At 41.5% G+C, this 24,668-nt stretch overlaps 1 protein-coding gene across 2 annotated transcripts in view; it reads left to right on the top strand.

Moving 5' to 3' along the window:
- Positions 1-24,668, top strand: part of pign (phosphatidylinositol glycan anchor biosynthesis, class N) — a 25,054-nt gene continuing 386 nt past the window's right edge. Inside the window, exons 1-30 of one of the 2 annotated variants that reach the window (XM_084048805.1) lie at positions 1-1,312; positions 1,926-2,105; positions 3,099-3,376; positions 3,596-3,717; positions 3,927-4,025; positions 4,680-4,786; positions 5,113-5,237; positions 6,327-6,457; positions 6,650-6,769; positions 6,945-6,985; positions 7,836-7,895; positions 8,176-8,268; positions 8,413-8,468; positions 9,101-9,179; positions 9,651-9,833; positions 10,468-10,607; positions 12,565-12,664; positions 13,297-13,389; positions 14,616-14,707; positions 14,936-15,041; positions 15,954-16,062; positions 16,492-16,594; positions 17,729-17,831; positions 19,913-19,999; positions 20,863-20,918; positions 21,852-21,927; positions 22,462-22,535; positions 23,658-23,700; positions 24,151-24,203; positions 24,405-24,668. The exon at positions 24,405-24,668 is cut by the window's right edge and continues 386 nt beyond it. In XM_084048805.1, coding sequence (XP_083904931.1) covers positions 3,150-3,376; positions 3,596-3,717; positions 3,927-4,025; positions 4,680-4,786; positions 5,113-5,237; positions 6,327-6,457; positions 6,650-6,769; positions 6,945-6,985; positions 7,836-7,895; positions 8,176-8,268; positions 8,413-8,468; positions 9,101-9,179; positions 9,651-9,833; positions 10,468-10,607; positions 12,565-12,664; positions 13,297-13,389; positions 14,616-14,707; positions 14,936-15,041; positions 15,954-16,062; positions 16,492-16,594; positions 17,729-17,831; positions 19,913-19,999; positions 20,863-20,918; positions 21,852-21,927; positions 22,462-22,535; positions 23,658-23,700; positions 24,151-24,203; positions 24,405-24,528 — 2,802 coding nt within the window. In that variant the 5' untranslated portion in view covers positions 1-1,312; positions 1,926-2,105; positions 3,099-3,149 and the 3' untranslated portion in view covers positions 24,529-24,668. The remainder of the gene's footprint in view (positions 1,313-1,925; positions 2,106-3,098; positions 3,377-3,595; positions 3,718-3,926; positions 4,026-4,679; positions 4,787-5,112; positions 5,238-6,326; positions 6,458-6,649; positions 6,770-6,944; positions 6,986-7,835; positions 7,896-8,175; positions 8,269-8,412; positions 8,469-9,100; positions 9,180-9,650; positions 9,834-10,467; positions 10,608-12,564; positions 12,665-13,296; positions 13,390-14,615; positions 14,708-14,935; positions 15,042-15,953; positions 16,063-16,491; positions 16,595-17,728; positions 17,832-19,912; positions 20,000-20,862; positions 20,919-21,851; positions 21,928-22,461; positions 22,536-23,657; positions 23,701-24,150; positions 24,204-24,404) is intronic. The other variant, XM_084048804.1, reaches the window with a different exon arrangement.

Below are 24,668 nucleotides of genomic sequence, written 5' to 3' on the forward strand. Positions count from 1 at the left end.
TGAAATAAAAAAACACAATCAACAGGATTATGTAAATAGAAAACACAAAAATAAATAAATAAAACTACACGTCCTGTTGTTCATGACGTCACTGACGAATCCTTGATGTGTAGGGCCAATCCACCCGCCCCCCAACCTAGAATATTACAATTTGATTGGATGCCTACGAAAAGGAAAAAGAAAGGGGGCGTGGCAGATTTTGACAGCTGAGATTACCGGTAGATACTAGCCATGGATCCAAGACGGTCCGTCATGGATGAACGTCAACATAGTGTTTGCATGTTCTCCCTTTTTGGTTCTTAAATCTACATAAACGTTCAAATTTCAAATATAAAGTGCTTACCTCATGGCCAAGGATGTCAAAATTCTGTACGGGCCCCCAGAAGTACCTTTATGTTCCGTATTGCTCAATAAAAAAGCATTTTAATCCGATTGGTGGTCATTTTCTCATAGTTATAATGGATGTATCAGAGTGCAATTACACCTCCCAACCGATAGGTTCGAGTGGTTGCAATTATGCGGAGAAAATGGCCACCGATCGGATTAAAAGGCTTTTTATTGAACAATACGGAAGATATGGGTACTTCTGAGAACCCGTACAGTATTTTAACATGTGTGGCCATGGGGTAAGCACTTTATATTTGAAATTTGAACGTTTATGTAGATTTATGGGCTAAAAAGGGAGAAAATGCAAACACTATGTTGAAGTTCATCCATGGCTGTGATATAATATATGACAGTCATGTATCAGGGCTACTACGGTAGATAGCAAACCTGCCCGGTGTAGTTTAATACGTCAATGGATGTGACATAACGCCGCTTTGAACCAAAAAACGTTTACACTAAAAAAAGACCAGCATAATTCTGTTAATAATAATAATAAACAAATCCGACACATTCTTCATTCAAGCTAAAGCTGTGTAGGAAAATCCATATCCGAAAACTACAATACCCACAATTCAGAGCGGTCACCAACACAACAAGGAAGTGGCATGGTGCTTGAACGTCTACTCTACCTGCTGTAATCTTCTTAGGAAGGAAGGAGAGAGACAGCAGCAGCAGGTTTTCTAAACGCAGACTAAAGGTATCAAAAGATTAGCCTGCTTGTATTCCTCGCAGCAAATCCCTCCCAAATGATATGGCTCGCTCGTTTATTTGGTTTGTATCAACCAAAAACTAGGAAAACAAGCTCAATCTAAACCCAGAGAGAGACTTTTTTGACAGTTGCATGGTCAGTTCATTCAACATACAACATACCAACACCTGCTTTTATGGTTGAACCTGAACCAGGACTGGAAGACAGTGCAGAAAGGTAGGTCTCCTGTCATAAAGGTGTAACTAATGCACACGTACTGTACGCTGGTTATTATAGTGGTGTAAAGTAACTAAGTACATTTACTCAAGTACTGTATTGTCATTATTTTGTTTTACTTTACTAGAGTATTTCCAATGTTCAATACTTTTACTTCTATCCCACTACATCTCAGAGACAAATATTATACTTGTACTCCACTACAATTATTTGAAAACTTTAGTCACTAGTTACTTTGAAGATTTTGATTATTATTACAAAACATACATTAAACATTTCAACCCTATATAATACTGTACTTTGGCTATACATATTGAACTTGAGAAATGGTACATTCTGCATAATGAGTACTTTTACTTTTGGTAATTTAAGTATATTTTGATACCAATACTTTTGTTCTCTTACAGTACGTAAAGTAAAATTTGAATTCCGGACTTTTACTTGTAACAGAGTATTTCTACATTGTGGTATTGCTACTTTTACTTAAAGGTAGGGTAAGTGATATTTTTTGGTTAAAACAAAAAGGGTTTTGTCAAAGCACTATATGATATGCTGATAGTACACATTGCTATATAGTGTTTGTTCAGTAACAGGAGTCTCTCTGTCTCTCCAGCTCTTTGATAGACAAAAATACATTTACTGTAAAGGGCGGCAGTGGCTCAGGGGTAGAGTGGCCGGTAGAGCAGCCGGATGGCAACCACGAGGTTCCCAGTTCGATCCCGGGCTCCCCCAGAGTTAGTGTCGAAGTGCCCTTGAGCAAGACACTGATCCCCTAATTGCTCCTGATAAGCAGGTTGGTGCCTTGCATGGTTTCCTCCGCCATCGGTGTATGAATGTGTGTGTGAATGGGTGAATATCTATGTTAGGATAAAGGATAAAAGGACAAATGTAAATGCACCATTTACATTTGCCGGTATGTGACACCATTTCAGCCAATCAGGAGAGAGTACCCATTTATCAGGTTCATTTTTATAGTGTTCCAGTTCCAATTTTGCATGCTCATTTCTTTGTGTCATCACTTCCAATTTCACTTGTTTAATCTGTATCCTGACTGAGTTCTCTATCCTGATTCGACAAAATTCGTATCCTCACCTGAAAATGCATTTTCTGTTTAATAAAGAGCTGGAGAGACAAGGAGACTCCTGTTACTGAACAAACACTCTATAGCAATGAGAGAGAGAGATGGCAGGAGCGCTACTGGTATCCCTCAAACCACCGGTGCTCATGAAAGGGAATACAGAATGAGCAAAAAAGGAAAGAATGTGCCAAAAAGGCACAAAAATCCAGGTCCAGGCACTCAGGTGGATTTGAAAATAAAAAGCCTTTATTGGGCAACGGGCTTACAAGAACATTAAAAAACACCAACGCGTTTCGGCAAACGCCTTCTTCAGGGTGTTGCTGAACAAAGACAGGGACTCTATAGCAATGATTACTATCAGAATATAAAGCTATTTAACACTCATTTTAACAAAAGAAAATGTACTTTTTCCACCACTGCTGGTTAGCAAACTTTTTCATGTCAAGGACATTGTATTGTTGCGTTGGCTATTCAAAAATAGCAGATCTACAAGCTCACTGCAAGCTTGTACATCTGCTATTTTTGAACATTTTTGAAAAATCTTGAAAGTGTAATCTTGAATTATGAATTTTGAATTACAAAAAAGTTTGAGAACTACTGATTTAGAAGGCATTTGTCTTGTCTTGTCTTGTCTTGTCTTGTCGTGAAAACGTTTGAGAACCACTAGCTTGACCTGTTTTCCCATCCTCCCCTCCCCGTTTTCTGCAGACCCAGAGAGGTCCACACAGGAGCAGACGGCTGCGGGTCCCATTCACCACCATGAAGGTGATCACCTTCTTCCTGGTGGGCCTGGGGGTCCACGTGGTCTTCTTCCTCTCCATCTTTGACATCTACTTCACGTCCCCGCTGGTCCACGGCATGCCGCCCCACGCCGTGGCGCTGGCGCCGCCGGCCTCCAGGCTGGTGCTGGTGGTGGCCGACGGCCTCCGGGCCGACAGCCTCTATACGCTGCTCCCCAACGGGTCGTCCAGAGCCCCATACCTGAGGTTAGGCTATACCTGAACCTGGAGGGAGGGATGGGCTTGAAATGTAATGTCATGTAACACATTGATTAATCAAACAAAAATGATCAACATCATTGAATAAACAAATCAATCAAATAATCAACAGTCATGATTTGGGGTTTGGTTGTGCTTGTCTCTAGTATTGTGTTGAGGGGGGATTTGTGAGTAACAGTGTGGTTGTGTTTGTGTTTATCCTATCAGGAGTGTGATGGAGCAGAGGGGTACATGGGGAGTTTCACACACCCGTGTTCCCACCGAGTCTAGACCGGGCCATGTCGCTCTCATCGCTGGATTCTATGAGGATGTTAGCGCTGTGGCTAAAGGTCTGTCTGTCTGTCCATAGGTCCATCTGTGTGTGTGTGTGTGTGTGTGTGTGTGTGTGTGTGGCTGTGGCTGTGTGGTTGAACTCAAAACACTAGGCTTATAAGTGAACGTGTAATATCTATGTCTGCTTCCAGGTGTGTGTGTGTGTGTGTTGGAGGTTATTTTATATACACTGACTTGTGCGTGTGTGTGTGTGTGTTATGTTCAGGTTGGAAGGAGAACCCTGTGGAATTTGACTCGGTGTTCAATGAAAGCAGACACACCTGGTGCTGGGGTAGCCCCGATATTCTGCCCATGTTCGCCAAAGGTACACACACACACAAAATTAATACCACCACCACCAGTGTAAACATAATAGACCAGGGGGTCCAAATGGACCCTTACAGGTGTGTAACTATGAGAGTGTACAAATGGACCAAATGGAAAGTGTGGGTCCATTTGGTTCCATTTGTACCCTCTCAGCGTACCCTCTCAGCGTTAAATTAACACACAGCATTTTGCTAGAGTAGATTGGGGTCCCAGATTGAAAATAATAATAATAATTTCTAAACGCTCAGTTACAGACCCATAAGGTTCCATTTGGGCCCCTGGTGGGCCCCGGACCAGATGTTGAGAAACGGTGTAACAGACCATACAGACATGCATGTTGTGAACTTGACTGGTTGTCTTTTAGGTGCCAGTGGGTACCATGGTCTATAGACACACCTACTGTAAACATAAGAAAGCACACAGACATGTTGTAAACATAATAAAGCATACATACATGCTGTAAACATAATAAAGAATACATACATGCTGTAAACATAATAAAGAATACATACATGCTGTAAACATAATAAAGAATACATACATGCTGTAAACATAATAAAGAATACATACATGCTGTAAACATAATAAAGAATACATACATGCTGTAAACATAATAAAGCATACATTACATACTGTACATGTTGTGTTGTAGGTGCCAGTGGGGACCATGTCTACACACACACCTACCCAGCACAGGAGGAGGACTTTGCCTCCACAGATGCGTCCAGGTTGGATACCTGGGTGTTTGAAGAAGTCAAGGTGTGTTAGTAGGAATACTGATGATGATGATGATGATGATGATGGAATTGAGTGTCATCATAATCTTTTTCAATATAGTTTATTTTCTCGCCACCGTAATTACTGGACATTATACTGCACCTTGAATCTTTTTTTAGTTTTTCGTTTTAATGTCGTATTAATCTGGAGATCAGATAACCGTCACTCCATCCAGATCCCAATCCCTTGTTTCACAATCCAGGATCAGACCAATCTTGCAAATAGTGAGGCTGAATGTTCAGTGTTGTTCTAGTTGTCTGTTTGTAACAGTGTATATAGTAATTGTTGTTGTGGTCCTGGTGAGCCAGGCATTCTTCCAGTCAGCAGAGTCTAACTCCAGCCTGAAGACCAGTCTACTGGAGGATCAGAATGTGTTGTTCCTTCATCTGCTGGGCATCGATACCAACGGCCACGCACACAGGCCCATGTCACTGTGAGTTGGAATTAAACCCTGTATTGTGTATTTGATTATGTGTAAATTATACCTCGATTGATTGAATACTGTATTAACATGTTTGTTAACAGTACGGCAGTACAGTCAAAGAAGCTATGCTAAAAGGTAACATAAAACGTTTCCATTGTACTCGATTCATCAACAAGACATACAATACATTACATATCAGTAACACCAATAGCAGCAAAAGATATACTTACAGAAAAAAGAGAGGGAGGGGGGGCAGAGGATGCTAGTCCCACAGGGCTCCTTCCGTGGAGCTTGCTGAGGGAGTGTGTTGTATGACTCTCTGGGGACAAGGTGGTAAGGGATAGAATTCTAAGTCCAATTGCAGTGGTTCTAAATGTTTTAATTTGAGAACTACTGAATTATTTGTGTGAATTATGTCTGCTCCTTTTTCACTTTAACTGTGAACTATGCATCGTAACACACTGTATCACATATTTGTCTATCATTAAATTGAGCTATACTGTATGCCAAGAGACCTTTATTTATTTATAAAGCGTATTGGAAAACAGAGTTGACTCAAAGTGCTTTACATTCAAGGATGACTAAACAAAAAAACCTGATGGCCACAATAAAATCACAATGCATGAAAGCAAGGACATAACGGAGGACACACCAGTTGGAATAAAATCAAAAGCAATACTGTATAGTGTGTCAGAAAAGTGTAATAATGTCATCGAGTGAAACACAGGTATCTTGATCTTTGTAAACTCTTGGGTACCTAGCTGTGAATAGTCGAGCTGCAGCGCTGTCAGACAGTGTGTGACACACACACACACACACACACACACACACACACACACACACACACACACACACACACACACACACACACACACACACACACACACACACACACACACACACACACACACACACACACACACACACACACACACACACACACACACCTACTTTTTTCTATATCGGACCAGCTTTGAAAATCAGTCAGTGTGGGTTTTGATTCAGAGAATTAAAACCCAGAGAACCACTGAATTATTTGTTATAAATATTCAACCAATGAAAAGGATGACTAAATAATATTGTGTGTGTGTGGTGTAGGGAGTACATGGAGAACGTAGGCCTGGTAGACTCGGGCGTAGAGGAGCTGGTGTCGCTGGTTGAAGACTTCTATGGTCATGATGGGAGAACGGCCTATGTGTTCACCTCTGATCACGGCATGACCAATTGGGGTAAGATTGAGTGTGGGTGTGCGTGTGCATATACATGCAGAATTCTGTGTTCACATTGCCAGGTACAAACGCTACAAAGTGATGTTTTAAAAAAATATGTGAAGGAAAATTAAGCCTAGGGTCAAAAAGAACATGGGCACTGGGTGACAAAAATGGGGTTGCAAAATCGTGTGTGTGTGTGTGTGTTTCCAGGTTCTCATGGTGCAGGCCACCCCTCAGAGACTCTGACTCCATTAGTAGCGTGGGGAGCAGGGGTTCAAACCGCCAAGAGAGTCACTGAGCCTCAACCATACAGCGATGGATACCTGCAAGGTACCTGATCAGAGAAACCTTGTATCTCCACATATCAACTTTTTAATGTGTTTTAGTAAATGAATGCCGTACATACATCATACAAGAGTGTAGCACAACGCCACAACGTATCGTTTGTTGTTTACAGTGTTTGGTTTGTATGTTTTGTGTGTTTGTATCCCTCTCCTCTCTCCAGACTGGCATCTGGAGCATCTCCGTAGGGTTGATGTCAACCAGGTGAGAAATCAACCATGACCGCTATGTACTTGTGCCTGTTTGATTACAATAATCCTGTACATTTATCATCTATAGTGTTGCTAATAATTGAGTGTGTAGTCATTGTGTCATTGGTTCTCGAACATTTTCATGTCAAGGACCCCCAAATTGTTACAGTATGTACGGTATTTGGCTACAGACCCCCGTCTGAAAAGATAAGATTTGTGTTTCTAACACAGTAAGGCCTGAGGTTCCGATTCTACAAAATGTCTTCTAAATCCTAACAGTTTTTTGAAAAAAACGCATGTTGCTATGTCAGCGGTTTTCAAACTTTATAATGTCAAGGACCCCAAAATGTATTTGGCCGCCCACCCCCATCTCAAAATATTTTGTTCCAGGGACCCCCCAGAAGCAAAGATTTGAGTTAGAAATGTTTGCTTTAAATATATATATATATTCAAAGATTTGCATACATTTTCTCGATTTTTCAAAAATATATATCTGCTTGTATATCTGCTATTTTTTAATAGCCAAAGTGTAAAATAATGCTTTTTAGCTCAAATCTAAAAATGACACAGACGCGTCCCAGGTCTTAATGGGTTAAAAGATTTTATATTATATTTTTGAAAATAGACGATCTACAATCTCATAAAGCGTCGCATCGCAGCACATTGTTGGCTTGTAGAGTGGCTATTTTTGAATATCTAAAGTATAAGATAGGGTTAAAGTGGTTAAACTGATAGTGATGCCGACCTGGAACCCCTTCAAGGACCTCTGGAGGCGCCCCGGACCTCACTTTGAGAACCACTGTTGTACAGCATGTGTAAAAATGACATAAAGTCTTGATGACAGAGTGACTTTTTGTGCGCAGGCTGACATCGCTCCCCTCATGGCGTCTCTTATCGGAGTGTCCTTCCCTCTCAACTCTGTGGTAATTTGATCATTTTAACATCTGCAGCTTTCATCATTTATAAAGCACATTGAGTCATAACGGCTGAACCTTTCAGGCAATGTGTTGTTGATGCATTCTGAGAGCACAAGGGAAATGTTAAGATCAAGAAATCTCTCATTCTAGCTAACGTGTGTTACTCCAAAGATAACTGTTAAAAAAAATTCCCAACATAATTTAAACACTATATAATTTACTTCGCATATAGCAAATATACAGTCTGTTTTTAGAAATCTCTCTCTTTCTTTCTTTCTTTCTTCAGGGTGTGTTACCTCTGCAATACCTGAACAACAGTGACCAGTTCAAAGCAGAAAGCATGTACACTAATGCCATTCAAATACTGGAACAGTTCAAGGTACAATATCATTCACTACTCATTAGTACTCATCGTTTTTGGTATAATTGCCGGTTATGCAGTTAAGCCTCTCTGTGTGAGTCTGGTGTGTGAACTACTGGAAGCCTATCTCTATTTTATTTTATTTTGTCTCTTTTTTCGTAGGTGAAAATGGCTCAGAAAAAAGAAACAACTCTATCTTTTCTGTTCACTCCATACAAGTAAGTCAACTGTGGTTGAGTCATTTCTGTTGATTTCTGTTTAAGTAACTGTCAAATTAATACAATATGGTATTTGCTTAACCCATTAAGCCAGGCCTGAGGTTCCGATGACACAAAATGTCTTCTAAATCCTAACAGTTTTCTGAAAAACCTATGTGGCTATAATATCAGTAGTTCTCAAACTTTTTCACGTCAAGGACCTCCAAAATTATATGTATTTGGCCGCCGACCCCCATCTGAAAATATTTTGTTCCAGGGACCCCCCCAGAAGCAAAGATTTGAGTAAAAAAAAATGTTTGCTTTAAAAATATATACATTCAAAGATTTGCAGACAATTTCACAATTTTTCAAAAAAAGCAGATCTACAAGCTCATAGAGCGGCACCCGGTGCCGTGCTATGAGCTTGTATATCTGCTATTTTTGAATAGTCAAAGTATAAAATAATGGTTTTAGTGGTTACACAGATGTGTTCCCAGTTTTAATCGGTTATGAAGCCTCAGGCACCTGACATGACTGGTGGGCATCCTTAGCAGAATGGGTGGAGAGGCCACCTGGGATTAAACAGAAGGTCCCAGGTTCGTGCCCATGAAGCGTATAGTGAATGAGGCCCATTGTTTGTTTTTTTTTCCTAGACCGTTGACAGAGTCCAAGCAGGACGAGTTCACCCAGCAGGCCACAATGCTGTTTCAACTGGAGAAGTTTGATGATGCTGTGAGTATGTTTGCAAAAACACACTACTTCATACCTCATTTATTTCTGTATGTTATATCATCATATCAGTAAATGCATGATTCGACTGAGATATTGGCCTAATTTGTTATTATAAATTAACTAATAGTTTGCCAAAAATAGCATATATATCATGATTTATTGAGAGAAACCAAGCAAGTATACAGTATGCTAAATCAGAGATTAAACACCCCCCACAGCCCAAACAGAGTTATCCTCTATTGCATAACCACCTTCTTTTTTGTTGTTGCCTGATTCGACTGCCAGTCGGCTATAGGCAACATTTGGCCTATCAGATTCGACTATATAAATTCTTAGTCGGGGACAGGCCTACTTCTCTTACTCTTTGGCATTTTGTTATGTCCCTCCAGTTACAAATCCAAAGTACTCTACAGTTTTTCCTTTTTTATTTCCATTTTCTTCTTTCATTCATCCCTCCATGTGGTCTGTCAGATCTCCCTGTGCAGGTCTCTGATCTCCACTGCGCTGGAGGGCCTGGTGTACTACCACACCTATGACAGGTTCTTCCTGGGTTGCAGTGTGGTGCTGGGCTTCGTAGGCTGGACCTCATATGTAGTCCTGGTCATCCTGAAGACCCACGCTAGCCTCCGCAGACCGCCCGGCCCCTCCCACAAGGTCAGGACACACCCACACACATATAAAACCAGGAAAGAATCTGTGTCATTTTAGATTTTAGCTGTATACATAGCATATTGGTTGGCTATTCAAAAACAGCAGATATACAAGCTCATAGCGTGCCACTTCGTGCCGCACTATGAGCTTGTAGATCTGCTATTTTTTTGAAAAAAAAATTTAAGCGATTTGTTTTTTCAAATCTTTGCTTCTGGGTGTCCCTGGAACAAAATTATTTTTAGATGGGGATCGTGGCCAAATACATATCATTTTGGGGGTCCTTGACATGAAAAAGTTTGAGAACCACTGATATAGCAACATACGTTTTTTCAGAAAACTGTTAGGATTTAGAAGACATTTGTAGAACCAGCCTCAGGTCTTAATGGGTTAATGTTCAGTGTTGCCAGATTTTGCACGAAAAGCAAGCGGTCAGGTCTACGAAAACAAGCCCCATGCTGGATGGTGCATTTTTGGGGCTCCTAAAGAGGAGGACATTCTGAAGAAGACTTGTTAGTCGAAACGTTAATCATGCAATAAAGCCTTCTTTGTGTGTGTTAATGTTTGGTTGTGTATGTTTCAGATCACACTGTGTGTGTGGTTCTTTGTGTGTGTTAATGTTTGGTTGTGTACGTTGCAGGTCCAGAGTTACACTCTGGTGAGGCTGTGTGTGTGTGTGGTGGTGCTCATCACAACATTCCTGGTGGTGCAGAGAAGCCCCGTTACTTACTACATCTACACACTACTGCCTGTCCCTGTGTGGTACTGTGTACTGAAGGAGTGAGTCTCACAGACATATACACACACACACACACACACACACCCCATTATTACAAAGCATACCACTTCAGCTCTGTATACATTTCGTCCATTTGAAAATAGCCGATCTACAAGCTCACAATGTGTCGCGATGCGACGCATTGTGAGCTTGTAGATCTGCTATTTTCAAAAGATCTGTATACATTTGAAAACTTCTGCATAATGAGTACTTTTACTTTTGGTACTTTAAGTACATTTTGATGCCAATACTTCTGTGCTTTTACTCAAGTAAATTTAGAATACCGAACGTGTACTTGTAACAGACTGTTTCTACAATAGGGTATCGATACTTTTACTAAAGTAAAAACATTGAGTACTTCTTCCACCACTGGTAAAGCTTGTCACAAATCAGAGCAGTATTGTGTATGTCTTCAGAGAAGAGTGGGGTAAAAAGCAGATCAGTGAATGTGGTCCCACTTCAATAGAGAACATTCACCGTCTACTCCAACAACATTTCGTCGCCGTCAGGCAGAAAGCTCCATAATTACATCTCGGCAATTTAAAAAAAAATATATATATTTAATTTGTTTTATATTAATAAAAAAGGAATGGTTTTGGACATACAAGGTTTCTCCCCTCTTGACAGAGACGATTTCAAAGCAAGTCTAATTTACAGCAGACATTGATTGAGGCCACGCCTGGTCAGGCTGCACCACAGCCTTCATTACAGTCTGCTCCATTCATGTCTCTTCCTCTTCCTCTTTCATGTTTAGGATGAAAGGATTGTCATTGATTTCATTCATTCCTGTAGCAGAGACCATCAGGGTTTATGTTAAGATGTTTGTGAACATGTACTCTATTGCTAGTTTGACCAATTAAAATACTCTTTTATCCTACAATAAATGTACCATCTATTAGTGCTTGACTTTATCGGCCACATGATTTAGGGTTATGACCATAGAGTTAGAAAATAATAGAGAGGGCACCGGAAATCCCCTCCCATCCACTTGCATTGAGTTGCTCACCCAGCGCATGGGCCAAAATCACCCCTTCTTCAAATGTGACGGGCGGGGCCTATTTGGGGCTTCTGCGACGCGAACGCCTTTTGGCATGTAGTTGAAGCACAAGGGAGTGGGGTGGGGCGGATGGGGAGAGAGTCAGCACACTGAAGGCATAGACTACAGTGTTATTGACGGACAACGGATGCACGCTTATGAGAAACAACAAAAATAAAACCTGGCAAAACAGTTGCGTGCATTAGCGCAAGATGAGGATAAAGGAAACATTCAGTCTAAATGTCCAGTTTGCTAATTCACAACTACTGTGCCAGATAATCACCAAGAGAGTAAAAAAAGAAAAAACGTTTCAGTCATTCAGTCCGACTTCACTGTAGCCTATAGTAGCCTTTTCATAAATTATATTTGTATTAGGCTGTCCTGAAAGTTTATAATATTTAGAGAAATTTAAAGTTTCAAATATAAAAGTAGTGGTAGTAGTTGTGAATTACTACACACCAAAAGGCTGTTCGCTTCTGCAACACGTTATACGCCATGGAGGTGACGCGTTTTGCGTCAGGCCGTTTTAAGCTGCAGTACCTATGAATGGCCAGCATGTCCATTGCACTTCAACGCAACCTCTGGGTTCTGGGGGCTTGGTTATGCCTGATTTATACTTGCCATCTTGCATCTTCCTTTTTCAGTGTGCGACACCCGCACACAAACAAGTATAATCACCCTGTAGGGCAGTGTGGTCTCAACCTTTTCAGGCCGCCACCCCCCCCCCAAAAGAATCATATTTGAACTGGGGGGGACCACCTCACCTTGATAAGTACTTGGAATGTAGGGGTTGAGGCATTTTGTTTGACTCCGGTTCCACAGATCAATATTGTGAAAATAGCAGATCTTCAAGAAGATGCAGGTAATGTAAGTCGTTAATAACTAAACGACTTACATTATCTTTTATTGTGTTTTTTTTTCAGTTTTGGAACGTTTACAGATCTGATCCGCTCAGCTCCCACTCTGCCTCTCTGTAAATGTTTGGGCTATTTCCTGCTGGTCACGTTTGGCATGGAGCTACTGGCAAGTATCTTTTAATAACTAACGTCTTGTACCTCTTTTTACACACTTGCTTTGAATTAATTGATGCCGTTATTGAAATTGGTGTACAAATTCCATTTGTACACTCTCAGAGTTACAGATCTGTAACTCTGAGAGTGTACAAATTTGTACCCTCTCTGAGTTGAATTAACATCGATTTTACAGTATAAATTGGGGTCCCAGAGATAGAAGTGCCATTAAATGGGGGTCCGTAGTTTAACACATTGTCAAACTGGGGGGTCCTTGAAATTAAAATGGTCTCATTTTAGAATCACTAGAGCTCAGCTGTAAAAAAAAATCTTCTCTTATGGTGGTCCCTGCATGGCATATCTTTTCAAATGGGGGTCCGCAGGCTAATACGTGTCAATTTGGGGGTCCTTGACATGAAAAAGTGAGAACCACTGGACTAGATGGTTCAGCATTTAGAGCACTCATCCATTGGTAATAATTGTTTGGGTTTATAGTCAAATTATTTTAATTTGACGATATACCTTCTGATGAATGAATCCTCAGAGAGACTCTTCTGAATGCCTACCATTATATCTGTTAGAAGAAAACAAACCTTGTTTCTCCTCTGTCCTGCGGGAGCTCAGTTTGCCTTGTGCTGCCCCCAGGTGGTGAGTTTCTTCTATCGCGCCGTGCTGACTGTAGGCCTGGTTGTTCTCTCTGCCTGGCCCCTCCTGACTGGACTCTATGGCAGAGCCAAGGTAAACACATCATCATCATCATCATCATCATCATGTTGTTTATTTCACCAGATAAAAGTCTCATTGAGATCACAATCTCTTTTGAAGGACTGACCTGGCCAAGAGGGAATCTTTTAGGATTTTTAATGATTCCGTTTCCTTAACGGTCCGATTCCTTAAAGACACACACACACACACACACACACACACACACACACACACGTCAGTGCATGTAAAATCGCTTCCAACATGCACACACACCTGGAAGCAGACACACATATTATCCGTTCACATAATGGCGGATATATAAGCCTATTGTTTTGAGTTTAACCACACAGACACACACAGACGGACAGACAGACAGACCTTTAGCCACAGCGCTAACATCCTCATAGAATCCAGCGATGAGAGCGACATGGCCCGGTCGAGGCTCTGTGGGAACACGGGTGTGTGAAACTCCCCATGTACCCCTCTGCTCCATCACACTCCTGATAGGATGACACACACACAAAACCACACTTAAAACAGGTAGTTCACCCCCAAAATGACTTTTTTTCTATCGATTAGTCACCCCATGGAGACTTGAATATATGGTTATTTTTTAAAGCCAATAATTAGATGACCGGCAGCGGTTCCGGTAGGAGACACAAAGAGTCTCCTTTGTGTCTCCTACCGGCACCGTTGCCTACCTGTCCGCTGGTCATCAAATTATTGGCTTAGGAATGGGACAAAAAAATATCCTTGAATTCAAGTCTCCATGGGGTGACTAATCGATAGAAAAAAAGTCATTTTGGGGGTGAACTATCCCTTAAACGGTTCCCTATTTTCCATTTCCTATGTAATTTTGGCCTTCAGTAAGATTTTGGATGAACACAAATTGAATCATACATACAGTATTGCATGTTGCATGTTGTTGTAGCGGTTCTCAAAGTGAGGTCCAGGGACCCTCTGAGATACTTGAGGGGGGTTCTGTAACTCTGGGAGTGTACAAATGAACATTGTGAATTTTAACTGGAGAAACACAACACAAATTCAATGTGTTTCCGGTTCAAATCTGCAGGAAATGTTTACGCCACCTTCTGGACAAGGGTCATCCACAGATTCTATTATTTAAGTGAAATTTTAAAGTGATCACATTCACTGACAAAATTGACTAATTTGTCACTTACGATATCTTCACACCTGGCCCACCAGGCCCACAGGTTGAGAATCGCTGCCCTAAAGCTGTTCTTTGTGTTCATGTGTAGTTTGGATCAGTGAGCTGGTTGCTGGGGTGTTTGTGTCTGGCTGTCTTTCCCCTGATGCCAGTGGTCGGTAGAGAGCCTGATGTCAACATAGTGTGAGTATCCTTTCCATTTACTGTACCTTCTACTGATTGTCTGTAGGGCTGCAATGATGATCTTTTTAGCTATTATTCTGTCGATTACTTTTTCCACTAATTTCTAATTGATCTTTTATAGTCGACTAAATTGGCTAGCCTGATGAATCACCTAAGGCCTATTTTGAGTATGGTCTGAGTGTGGCCATGTGACGTGAGGTGTAACCATGGTAACTGTGTGTCGATCAGTTCCTGTGCAGGTGTGCTCACCCTCTTCACCTCTGCCTGCTACCTGTGGTCGTCACGACAACGCACCGTGCTTCACCGTGGCGACGCACAGCAGTTCCTCTCCCAGGTAGCAGCTCTGTGTGTGTGTGTGTGTGTGTGTGTGTGTGTGTGTGTGTGCGAACATCACGTGCATGTTTGCAGATATGTAACAACTGATCACTAAACATCTCATTACTATAGCGCTTCTTTTCCACCACTTTATCACAGATGCACTGCACCCTGCTTTATCATCAATTATAAAGACTTAAAACTGGCAATTGGAAACATAAACCTGGTAGGTAGGTGGGTAGTCTATTCATCCCAGAAGGGAGATGAAGGCATTTACAGCAGCTCTCATACAATAGTCTCAGAGCTGTTGAAACAGGCAGCCAGCTCCACCAGCGCCCGGTGTATGTCACTCTGTCCACAAGAGGATGCTGTGGTTCAACTGGTGTTGATGTTTTAAGACATTGGTTCTCAAAGTGGGGTCCGGGGACCCCCAGGGGTACTTGAGGGGGTTCCAGGGGGTCCCCAGCTAAATGATGGACAGGAACCAAATGGACCCTTATGGGTCTGTAACTCTGAGAGTGTACAAATGGAACCAAATGGACCCTAACGGGTCCATTTGGTTCCATTTGTACACTCTCAGAGTTAAATTAACATTGGTTTTACAATGTGAATTGGGGTCCCAGAGGTATAAATGCCATTATGGGGGTCCGTAGCCTAATGCATGTTAAACTGGGGTTCCTTGAAATTAAAATGGTTGAGAATCACTGCTAGAGAGCCGTAAAAACCTTCTCTTATTGGGCTAATCTTTTCAAATGGGGGTCCGCGGGGTAATAAGTGTCAATTTGGGGGACCTTGACATGAAAAAGTTTGAGAACCACTGTTTTAAGAAGCGTATTACATGTACAGATGGTCCACGTGGTGGTGTGTGTGTGAACTGTTGATGTAATACATGTATTGTACATAATATATGTACATGTATGTATGTGTACAGATGGTGCATGTGGCAGTGTGTGCGTACGTGCCGACCATGACACACTCCAGTCTGCAGCAGAAACAAGGCCTGCCTCTCCTCGACCAGATCATCAGCTGGACCACGTTAGGTGTGTGTGGGGGGGGGGGGGGGGTTAAGGTTAATGTTTTCCTTTTTATGTGATCCCCCAACCTCAAAGCAATGTGATAGGTTTACCTTTAAATAACAGCAGATCATTTGTGCGAGGTGTTGTGAGCTCGTAGATCAGCTATTTTCACAACATTTATCTGTGGAACCGAGTCAATCTAAATGTAATGCCTACAATTCCAAGTGCTTGTCGGGGTGGGGGGTCCCCAGTTCAAATAGGATTATTTTGGGGGGTCACGGCCTGAAAAGTTTGGGAAACCTTGTGTTAAATGATAACATAGACAATAATATAATAATAATAATAAAATTCAGTATTTCCATGCTTTTATCTAGTGCCATACTGTAGTTAAAATCTTCCATGATGTGTATAAACTCATGTATGTGTGTCTGTGTGTGTGTGTGATGTGTGCAGGCACCTCCATGCTGGTTCCACTGATGAGTTCCACCAGGATGTTCCATCGACTGCTCAGTATATTCCTCTCTCTAACAGCTACATACCTGCTGCTCAGCACCGGGTAACGCATGACCACACACGCACGCGCGCACACACACACACACACACACACACACACACACACACACACACACACACACACACACACACACACACACACACACACACACACACACACACACACACACACACACACACACACACACACACACACACACACACACGTTAAATAGTTTCACCACTTAAACCCTGCACTTACTGTAGTTGACCAGATTCCCAAGTGAATTCTATACTAGAAAAAAGCACTGCAAAGGAGAATGCCCGCAACACTCCAGATTAAACAACAGTCTCAAGGTGCACGGCTCAACAATATCATGGAACTGAGAAAACAGCCAGCTCACAGTAAATGTCCTTTTCACATAGTTTTATTTTACCTCTCCGTGGGCCCGTGGAGAGGTAAAATATGTGAAATGTGAAAAGGACATTCTATACTAGGCCAAATCTTGTTTTTTACTCCCCAAGACCCGGGCTACATGTATATGGATATTTTCGTCCTGTGTTAGATTATTATTATTTTAAACCTGTCGACACGAGAAAACTATCTCTGTACACACGTTAACGCAGAAACACAGTTTAACATGAGATCGCACTCCCGATCAGAAGCTGGTCAGGAACGTTCATCTGTTAAATTCGGCACAAGCTGTCAGAAAACCAGATATTAAAAGGTTGTTTCACAACACGTCCATTCAATTCGATCATGCCGTCTTTGCTAAAGACGCATTTTTTACAACTTTCGGAAACGGGTCAAAAATAGACCGGCCCCTGATGTAGTGTCTTCGCCAAAAATAGCAGCTATTTTCACAGAATGTTAGCCCCAGAATGGAGACGCTATGGTTCAAGTGGTTAAATTATGTTTTCATGTACCGTATTTTCCGCACTATAAGGCGCATCTGAGTATAAGGCGCACCTTCAATAAATGATGTTTTCATGTACCTTATTTTCATATATAAGGCGCACTGACGGTGCGCCTTATAGGGCGGAAAATACGGTATTTCAATGCTGTAATACCACACTCCTAACGTACGTGTGTGTGTGTGTGTGTGTGTGTGTGTGTGTGTGTGTGTGTGTGTGTGTGTGTGTGTGTGTGTGTGTGTGTGTGTGTGTGTGTGTGTGTGTGTGTGTGTGTGTGTTGCAGGTCAGAGGCTCTGTTCCCTCCTGTGTTGTCTTGGCTCATGTATGTGTGGATCAACATGGAACAGGAAGCCATGCTGTCTCAGGGGGTCTCTGGTAGACAGGAGGTAATGTTCTGAATTACGTTCATAAAAAACAACACTTCATGCATTACTTTTGCACCAGTGCTTCTCAAGCGTTGTCATGTCAAGGACCCCCAAATTTGGCCGTGGACCCCCCATCTGAAAACATTTGCCAGGGATCCCCCAGCGAAAAAAAATATATAGGGCTTAAAGGGGAATTTTGGACTAAGGTTTTCTTACCTTTTCTGTGACGTTATGATATGCGTATTTTAATAACTTTTTTTTTAAAACATTTTTTTTTTTAGATCTGACATTTATAGTGACAGAACACTGTCAAAAAACAAAAACGGAAGTCTCGCTAGACGAGATCGAAGTCTCGAAATCTCGAGATTTCGATCTCGTCTAGCGAGACTTCCGTTTTTTTTTGGTTGTATAGTGTTGTGTCACTATGAACGTCAGATTTTTTTTTCAAAAGCTATTAAAATACGCGATCTAGCGCAAGGCCTATTGGCGCACGTTTTAAGCTGTGGCGGACCCGGAGTTATGACATTTTTCTACTGTACCATTCATCCTAAGATATCATAACGTCATAGAAAAGGTAAGAAAACCTTAGTCCAAAATTCTCCTTTTAACTCAATGCCTGCCAGAGTTTTTTCAGAACAGTCTGTAGCCTCTGCCAGGGTTTTGCCATGTTTTTGGTACCTGTTCGCGTAGCCACAGATTTTTTTCCTCCAGTATGATTGATCCCCAGATGGTTTCTAATCACAGATGAGATTCAGGTGTGGTTTCACAAATGTCAACGAGGTCATTTTGACCTCGTTAACATGTGTTGTTTGATGTTTGAATATAGCTCAAAACCAGTAGTTTTAAACCAAAAAACAATGTAAATTGTTTGTCCGTTTGAATTTTAACATTGAAGTGACTGGAGCAGCAAATCTTTGAACATTTTTAGCTCCTAATCTGTTCGAAATTCGAAAAGGGTTGAAATTATAAAAAAAAAAAAAAAAAAAAAAAAAAGACGTATATATATATATATACGTATATATTATACGTATATATTTTCAAAGACGTATATATACGTCATTGGCAGGCAACAGCTGATGATTCAAAGACGTATATATACGTCATTGGCAGGTAATCAGTTAAGAGCTGCTGGCTCCCCCGCAAGGAACCCTGGGGGTTCTCAGACCCGACTTTGAGAGCCAGTGACTTAGACTCAAAAAGTTACTGACCATGTTCACCCAGCGCTCAAGCAAAAAGGGAACTGGCGTGCTCAATTGTGTGAACCCAAACGCGAGAAGTTAAAGTTGTTGTCAGCACTCGCAAATTGCAAAGTAAGTAACACTTTGCATAAGACGCAGCAGCAAAAGCGTGGGTGAGACAGACGTCGGTTTCTCACCCATGGTGTCGGTAACCCTTTGTCAGTAAACCCTAACCCTTATCTGGAAACTAAAAGACGTGTCCCGTATTTGATCTGATAAGGGACACACTTGGTTCCTCGTTTTTAGCGAATCAATGAATGACAGAGCGATTTCTATGAGAAATTGCGGCAATATTTCCGTGCTGCTCCCCTTCCTGCCCCTCCTCTCACTGCTTGTCTGCTGTGTGAGAGAATGCGATCAGCTCATTGGTCGCGACATGGCAAATGAGTAGCGATGTCCGCTACGATACTCACAACAACTCATAGCACAGTGACTGACAACCACGGCTCAGAAAGTTCTCCTTACACTTACAGACTTCAATAATAGATACCATTTGCTTGATCTGACTCCCCTACTCTCTCTACACTGTCACTTAAATGGTAATTGATGGTAATTCTCAATAGACTGTCACTTAGATTCTTAACCCCCCCCCGGCGGGGGGGGGTTAAGAATCTGGCCCGGTCCACGTTAGAACCCACCGTACGCTACTGGTGCTGACGACTTAATTTTGCTCAACTTAACAGATCATAGTTCAGTTCCGTGAAGGAATCCATCTGGATGTCATGTACTGTAGATACAAATTGCTTGTACACAGCAAAATCAAGTGTGTTCATTAAATTCTGAGACTCTTTTGAGGCCGGGTTACATAAACTTTGTCTTATTGTCTGTCTGTCTGTCTGTCTGTCTGTCTGTGTATTTTTCTAGCTGTCCACCATTGACTTCTCAGAGAACATTGACATCACCAAGATCCGACAGCTGAAGTTGGATGACATCAGACGATCTTATTTTTTTGTATCCTTGTTGCTGCCAGCACTCCTTCTTGCACTACACTATGCATTAACACAGGCCGCGACCCCCCACAATAATCATATTTGAACTGGGGACCCCCCAAGCCTGACAAGCACTTTTTATTCAGTGACTCAGTTCCAGATACATATTGTGAAAATAGCAGATCTACAAGCTTGTAGATCTCATCAAATCATAACAATATGTTATTATATATTTTATTTTTTAACTCAGTATCTGACAAATTATGCTGTTTTGGTGGCCATAGGTCAAGGTCTAGATTCTAGACGCTAACTGACCTAGACTCTAAAGGTCAGTTATTGATTTACACATCCTACTATAATTCTAGTAAGGGGTGAGTCTGTCTGTAGTGGTGAGTGAAGCGGTGAGTGAAGCTACCCGGTTCTCCTCAGTGGCTGGAGCAATTGCTCTGATTTTGCACACAGCCATTGACCATTACCATCTGAACTTAACTGTGAAGCCCGTTTTTCAATTTCATAAAATCTCAGCTTATTATTAGCGTTTATGTGTCAAACAATGGTGGACTCTTGATCAAACTGCGCATGCGTCGCGTCGCGCCTGTGTGTGTCTACAGCGCGGACTTTTTACCCCCGCTCTCAGTAGCGGGGGGGGTGCGGGGAGAGACAGGCGAGTTGAGTGAAACGAGTTGGGGAAGCACACTGCTCACGCGACAGGACATGCAATAACCCCACGATTGCAACTACTTTGGCCTGCACACTTCACCGGGTATGGTCTAGTTGTACATAACTATGATAGAAGGATGAGACTGATTGGAGAGTGTTTAAGATACAGTGTTTATTAGATAACATTGGTTTTAGGTTCTTTCCTTGACTACAACTCTTCACAAGGTGTTCTTCATAATAACAGCATTCTTTGGCACGGGGAACATAGCATCAATAAACAGGTTGGTCTGTGTATAGTACTGTATGTGCATGCATGCCTTTGTGTGTGGCCGCATAGCGTGAGCCCTGCGTACACATGCTCTAAAATAGAAATGGTTCTATTCTATATACACACGTGTATGGCCCACATCAATAGCCTATACATATAAGTGACTCACCCATATTCATAAACGATAAATATTTCTCGAGTCCTGCAACAACTCGTGTGCGCAATAAATTGTGTTTCTGGTGTAGCAATTTATGGACCTTAAGCAGCAGGCAGTTAATACCTGGACGAGTTCCCCCAAACCTATTATGACACCACAGATAAATACCTTGCTTAGAGCAGTGGTTTTCACCCCTTTTCATATCAAGGTCCATTATTTATTGGGCATTTGAGCCACGGAACCACCGTTTGATGAGATTTAGACTCTCAGACCCAAAACTTTGTTGGATAAGATTTTGTCCACAATTCCATCGATTGATTGATGTTGGTACCATAAGAGATAACAGGCAAACGTTGATCAAAATAACAATTCTTCTACCTTCTCTAATTGTGTTCTTGTAAATGAAGTAATACAGATGTTTAACAATAATTGTACTCTTGAGAGAGTAAAATGAAACCAAATGGACCCTTACGGGTCCATTTGGTTTCATTTTACTCTCTCAAGAGTTAAAGATCTATAAGGGTCCATTTGGTTTCATTCTACACTCTCAAGAGTTAAAGATCTATAAGGGCTCCATTTGGTTACCAACTCTCCATCATTTAGCTGGGGACCACCTGGAACCCCCCCCCCCCAAGGACCACTGGTGGTCCCCGGACCACTGGTTGAGAACCACTGCCTTAGAGTATACTGTATGTATAATAATAAGCTGATTATGTTTATGAAACATACATCAGTGATTTAAAGTGATTTTTGCTCTTGACTTTTGTGTCTCTCTCTCTCTCTCTCCAGTTTTGACCCTGCGTCTGTGTACTGCTTTCTCACCGTCTTTAACCCCTTCATCATGGGAGGGCTGTTGATGTTGAAGGTATTTACGCACACACACACACACACACACACACACACACACACACACACACACACACACACACACACACATTGACAGTGTGAGATTGTGGGACCCTTTTTCTCACCTCTGTTCCATTTCCTGTCATATGGTGGACGTGGTTTTTGCCAGAGGAAGCAAAGATGTATTTTTCAGCTGAAGTCATGTGGTAGTTCATGTTAACCACGTTCCATTAGTAAAAAGAGTATACGTCCAAAATTGTTACTTTTCAGGATTCAAATTCAGAAATAGCAAAAATAGCAGATCTTCAATCTCTTGCTATTTTTGTGTGACACTGTAGTTAGTATGACGAAGGGGAGCATTCATTAAAAAAAAAAACATTGAAAAATATGGAGATAAGAGGTTTCTGAGCTGATCTACAAGCTCAGCTATTTCCGGCGAAGACATTTTGTTGTAGATTGAAACAAGAGCACACCAAGTACAGTGCAACACAGGTCTGTTTTACTGAATATAGAGGTAGAAGTAGTTCTTAAGTATGTCCTTTTGTCCCTGCAGGTCCTCATTCCATTCATAATAGTGATGTGTACGTTTGAAAGCATTCAGGTGGCAACGCAGCTCTCGTCCAGAAGGTAACGCAACGCTCCACACTTTCACACACTTTTCTTCTTTTCTTTTTTCTTTCATTCTACCAACATATTCTATCCAGAAACATTCGGTTGGAGCTCCTACAGAGAGCCTTGCCTTAGGTGGTACGTTTGTCGTTCATAGACTGTCTGTCTTTGCTTGCTTCTGAGGGTCCCTGGAACAAAACATTGTGTCCGCGGCCAAATACATATCTAAAAGTGTTTTCAAAATCCTAACGCTATGTTGCTATATCAGTGGTGCTCCAACTTTTCCATGTCAAGGACCCCCAGAATGATATGTATTTGGCCGCGGACCCCTATCTCAAAATGTTTTGTTCCGGGGACCCCCAGAGAAGCAAAGATTTGAGTTACAAACGTTCGCTTTAAAAAATATATATATTCAAAGATTTGCACAAATTTTCCACGATTTTTCAAAAATAGTAGATCTACAATCTTGGTGCCACGCTATGAGTTTGTAGATCTGCTATTTTTGAATAGCCAAATAAATCTTAAAATGACACAGATGCGTTCCCGGTCTTGATGGATTAAGCAATATGTTCTCCCCCTAAAAAGTAAACGTTATGAACATGCAGTGCTGATGGAGGATGCTAGAGAGAGAGAGAGAGAGTCCATGGTATAGGGAGGGAAGGGGATTTGATGTCAATGGGTTACATGTGACGTTCAGGAAGTGAGCTAGCCAGGTCACAAAGTGCTATGAGCCTTGCGGCCATATTTCACACCGTCTGGTGAAACGTTAGTCAAAGTGAAACCAACATGTCTGTCTGTGTTCTGTCCATGTGATGGCCTTGATGCAGGACAATGGTACACAGGAAGACGGAAGGTGCATCTATTGCGCTTAAATCTGATGTTTTTTTTGATCAATCATAATGAAGTCCAGAATATATTGGTGGATCAGGATTATGTTCATTCCTAATCTACCACTATATTCTGCAGTCATGTAAAAATAACCATTAATGTCTAATAACCAACCGATAACCAACATTGTTTATGTGTTGTTTTCTGTTCTGCGTCTGTCATTCAAAGTTTGTGAACGCTTGATATCGAGGTTAAATGTGTCTCAGTCATTTCTAATGTTGGTCTCGCTCTCTCTCTCTCTGTGTTTTCTAGTTTGTTCCTGATTGTCTTGGTCATATCTGACCTGATGGCTTTGGTAAGATATCATATCTTACATCAGTATAATATGAAAGAGTTTCAGGGTTTCACAAAGTTTTCCAGCTCCCTGGTAAAGACACATGATGAATTAACCACTTAAGCCCCATGTAATAGTGAAAATAGCTGCTCTAAGCTCACAACGTGTTGTACATTGGCTATTTTCAGAATTTCTTAAACATTTTATTTATTTATTTATGTATGGAATCTAATAACAATAAATTAAGATTGATTGTAGGAAATCATTTTTTGAATTAATATTTACCGTCTACTCATAAAAGTGAGTCCACGACCCAAACATTTTGTGAGTCCCTGTTTTAAATGTCTGCATGTTATACTGTAGGACAAAGCTTTTGACTTTAGTCTGACAACTAGATGGGTCTGGAATTCTAACATCTGTTTGCATTGAGTGGGAAAAAAATTGTGTTTGATCCTCTCTTCTCCTATGCAGCACTTTTTCTTCCTCGTTCAAGATTATGGAAGCTGGCTGGACATTGGCACTAGGTAGGCTAATGCACGTCTCATTGTTCATTAATGTGAGCCTGTTGGCATGCACACACACACACTCAATAATTTAGTCTTAGTCTAAACGCTCCTGGTGTGTACGGATCTTAACTCTAAAAATGTTGTGAGGACCATGAAAGTCCTCACTATGTCTATTTCTAGTTTAATGTGTGTATACTGTACGTGTTGTCTCTCCCTCAGCATCAGTCACTATGTGATAGTGATGTCCATGACAATCTTCCTGATGGTGCTGAGCCTGCTCACACACGTCCTCACCTCCTGCAGACTCACTCTGTGGAAGACACGCAAGATGCACTACCGCTGAGCCTGCTGTGTGTGTGCGTGCGTGCGTGCGTGTGTGTGTGTGCGTGCGTGCGTGCGTGATTTAGTTTTATATGTAATTTAGCCATATGAATACAGATAAGGCGATTCTCCAGGTTCCCTGTATACAACAAGAACACAGTG

This window comes from Gymnoscopelus microlampas (assembly GCF_963454915.1).
Source record: "Gymnoscopelus microlampas genome assembly, chromosome: 22".
NCBI classification, from domain to species: Eukaryota; Metazoa; Chordata; class Actinopteri; order Myctophiformes; family Myctophidae; genus Gymnoscopelus; species Gymnoscopelus microlampas.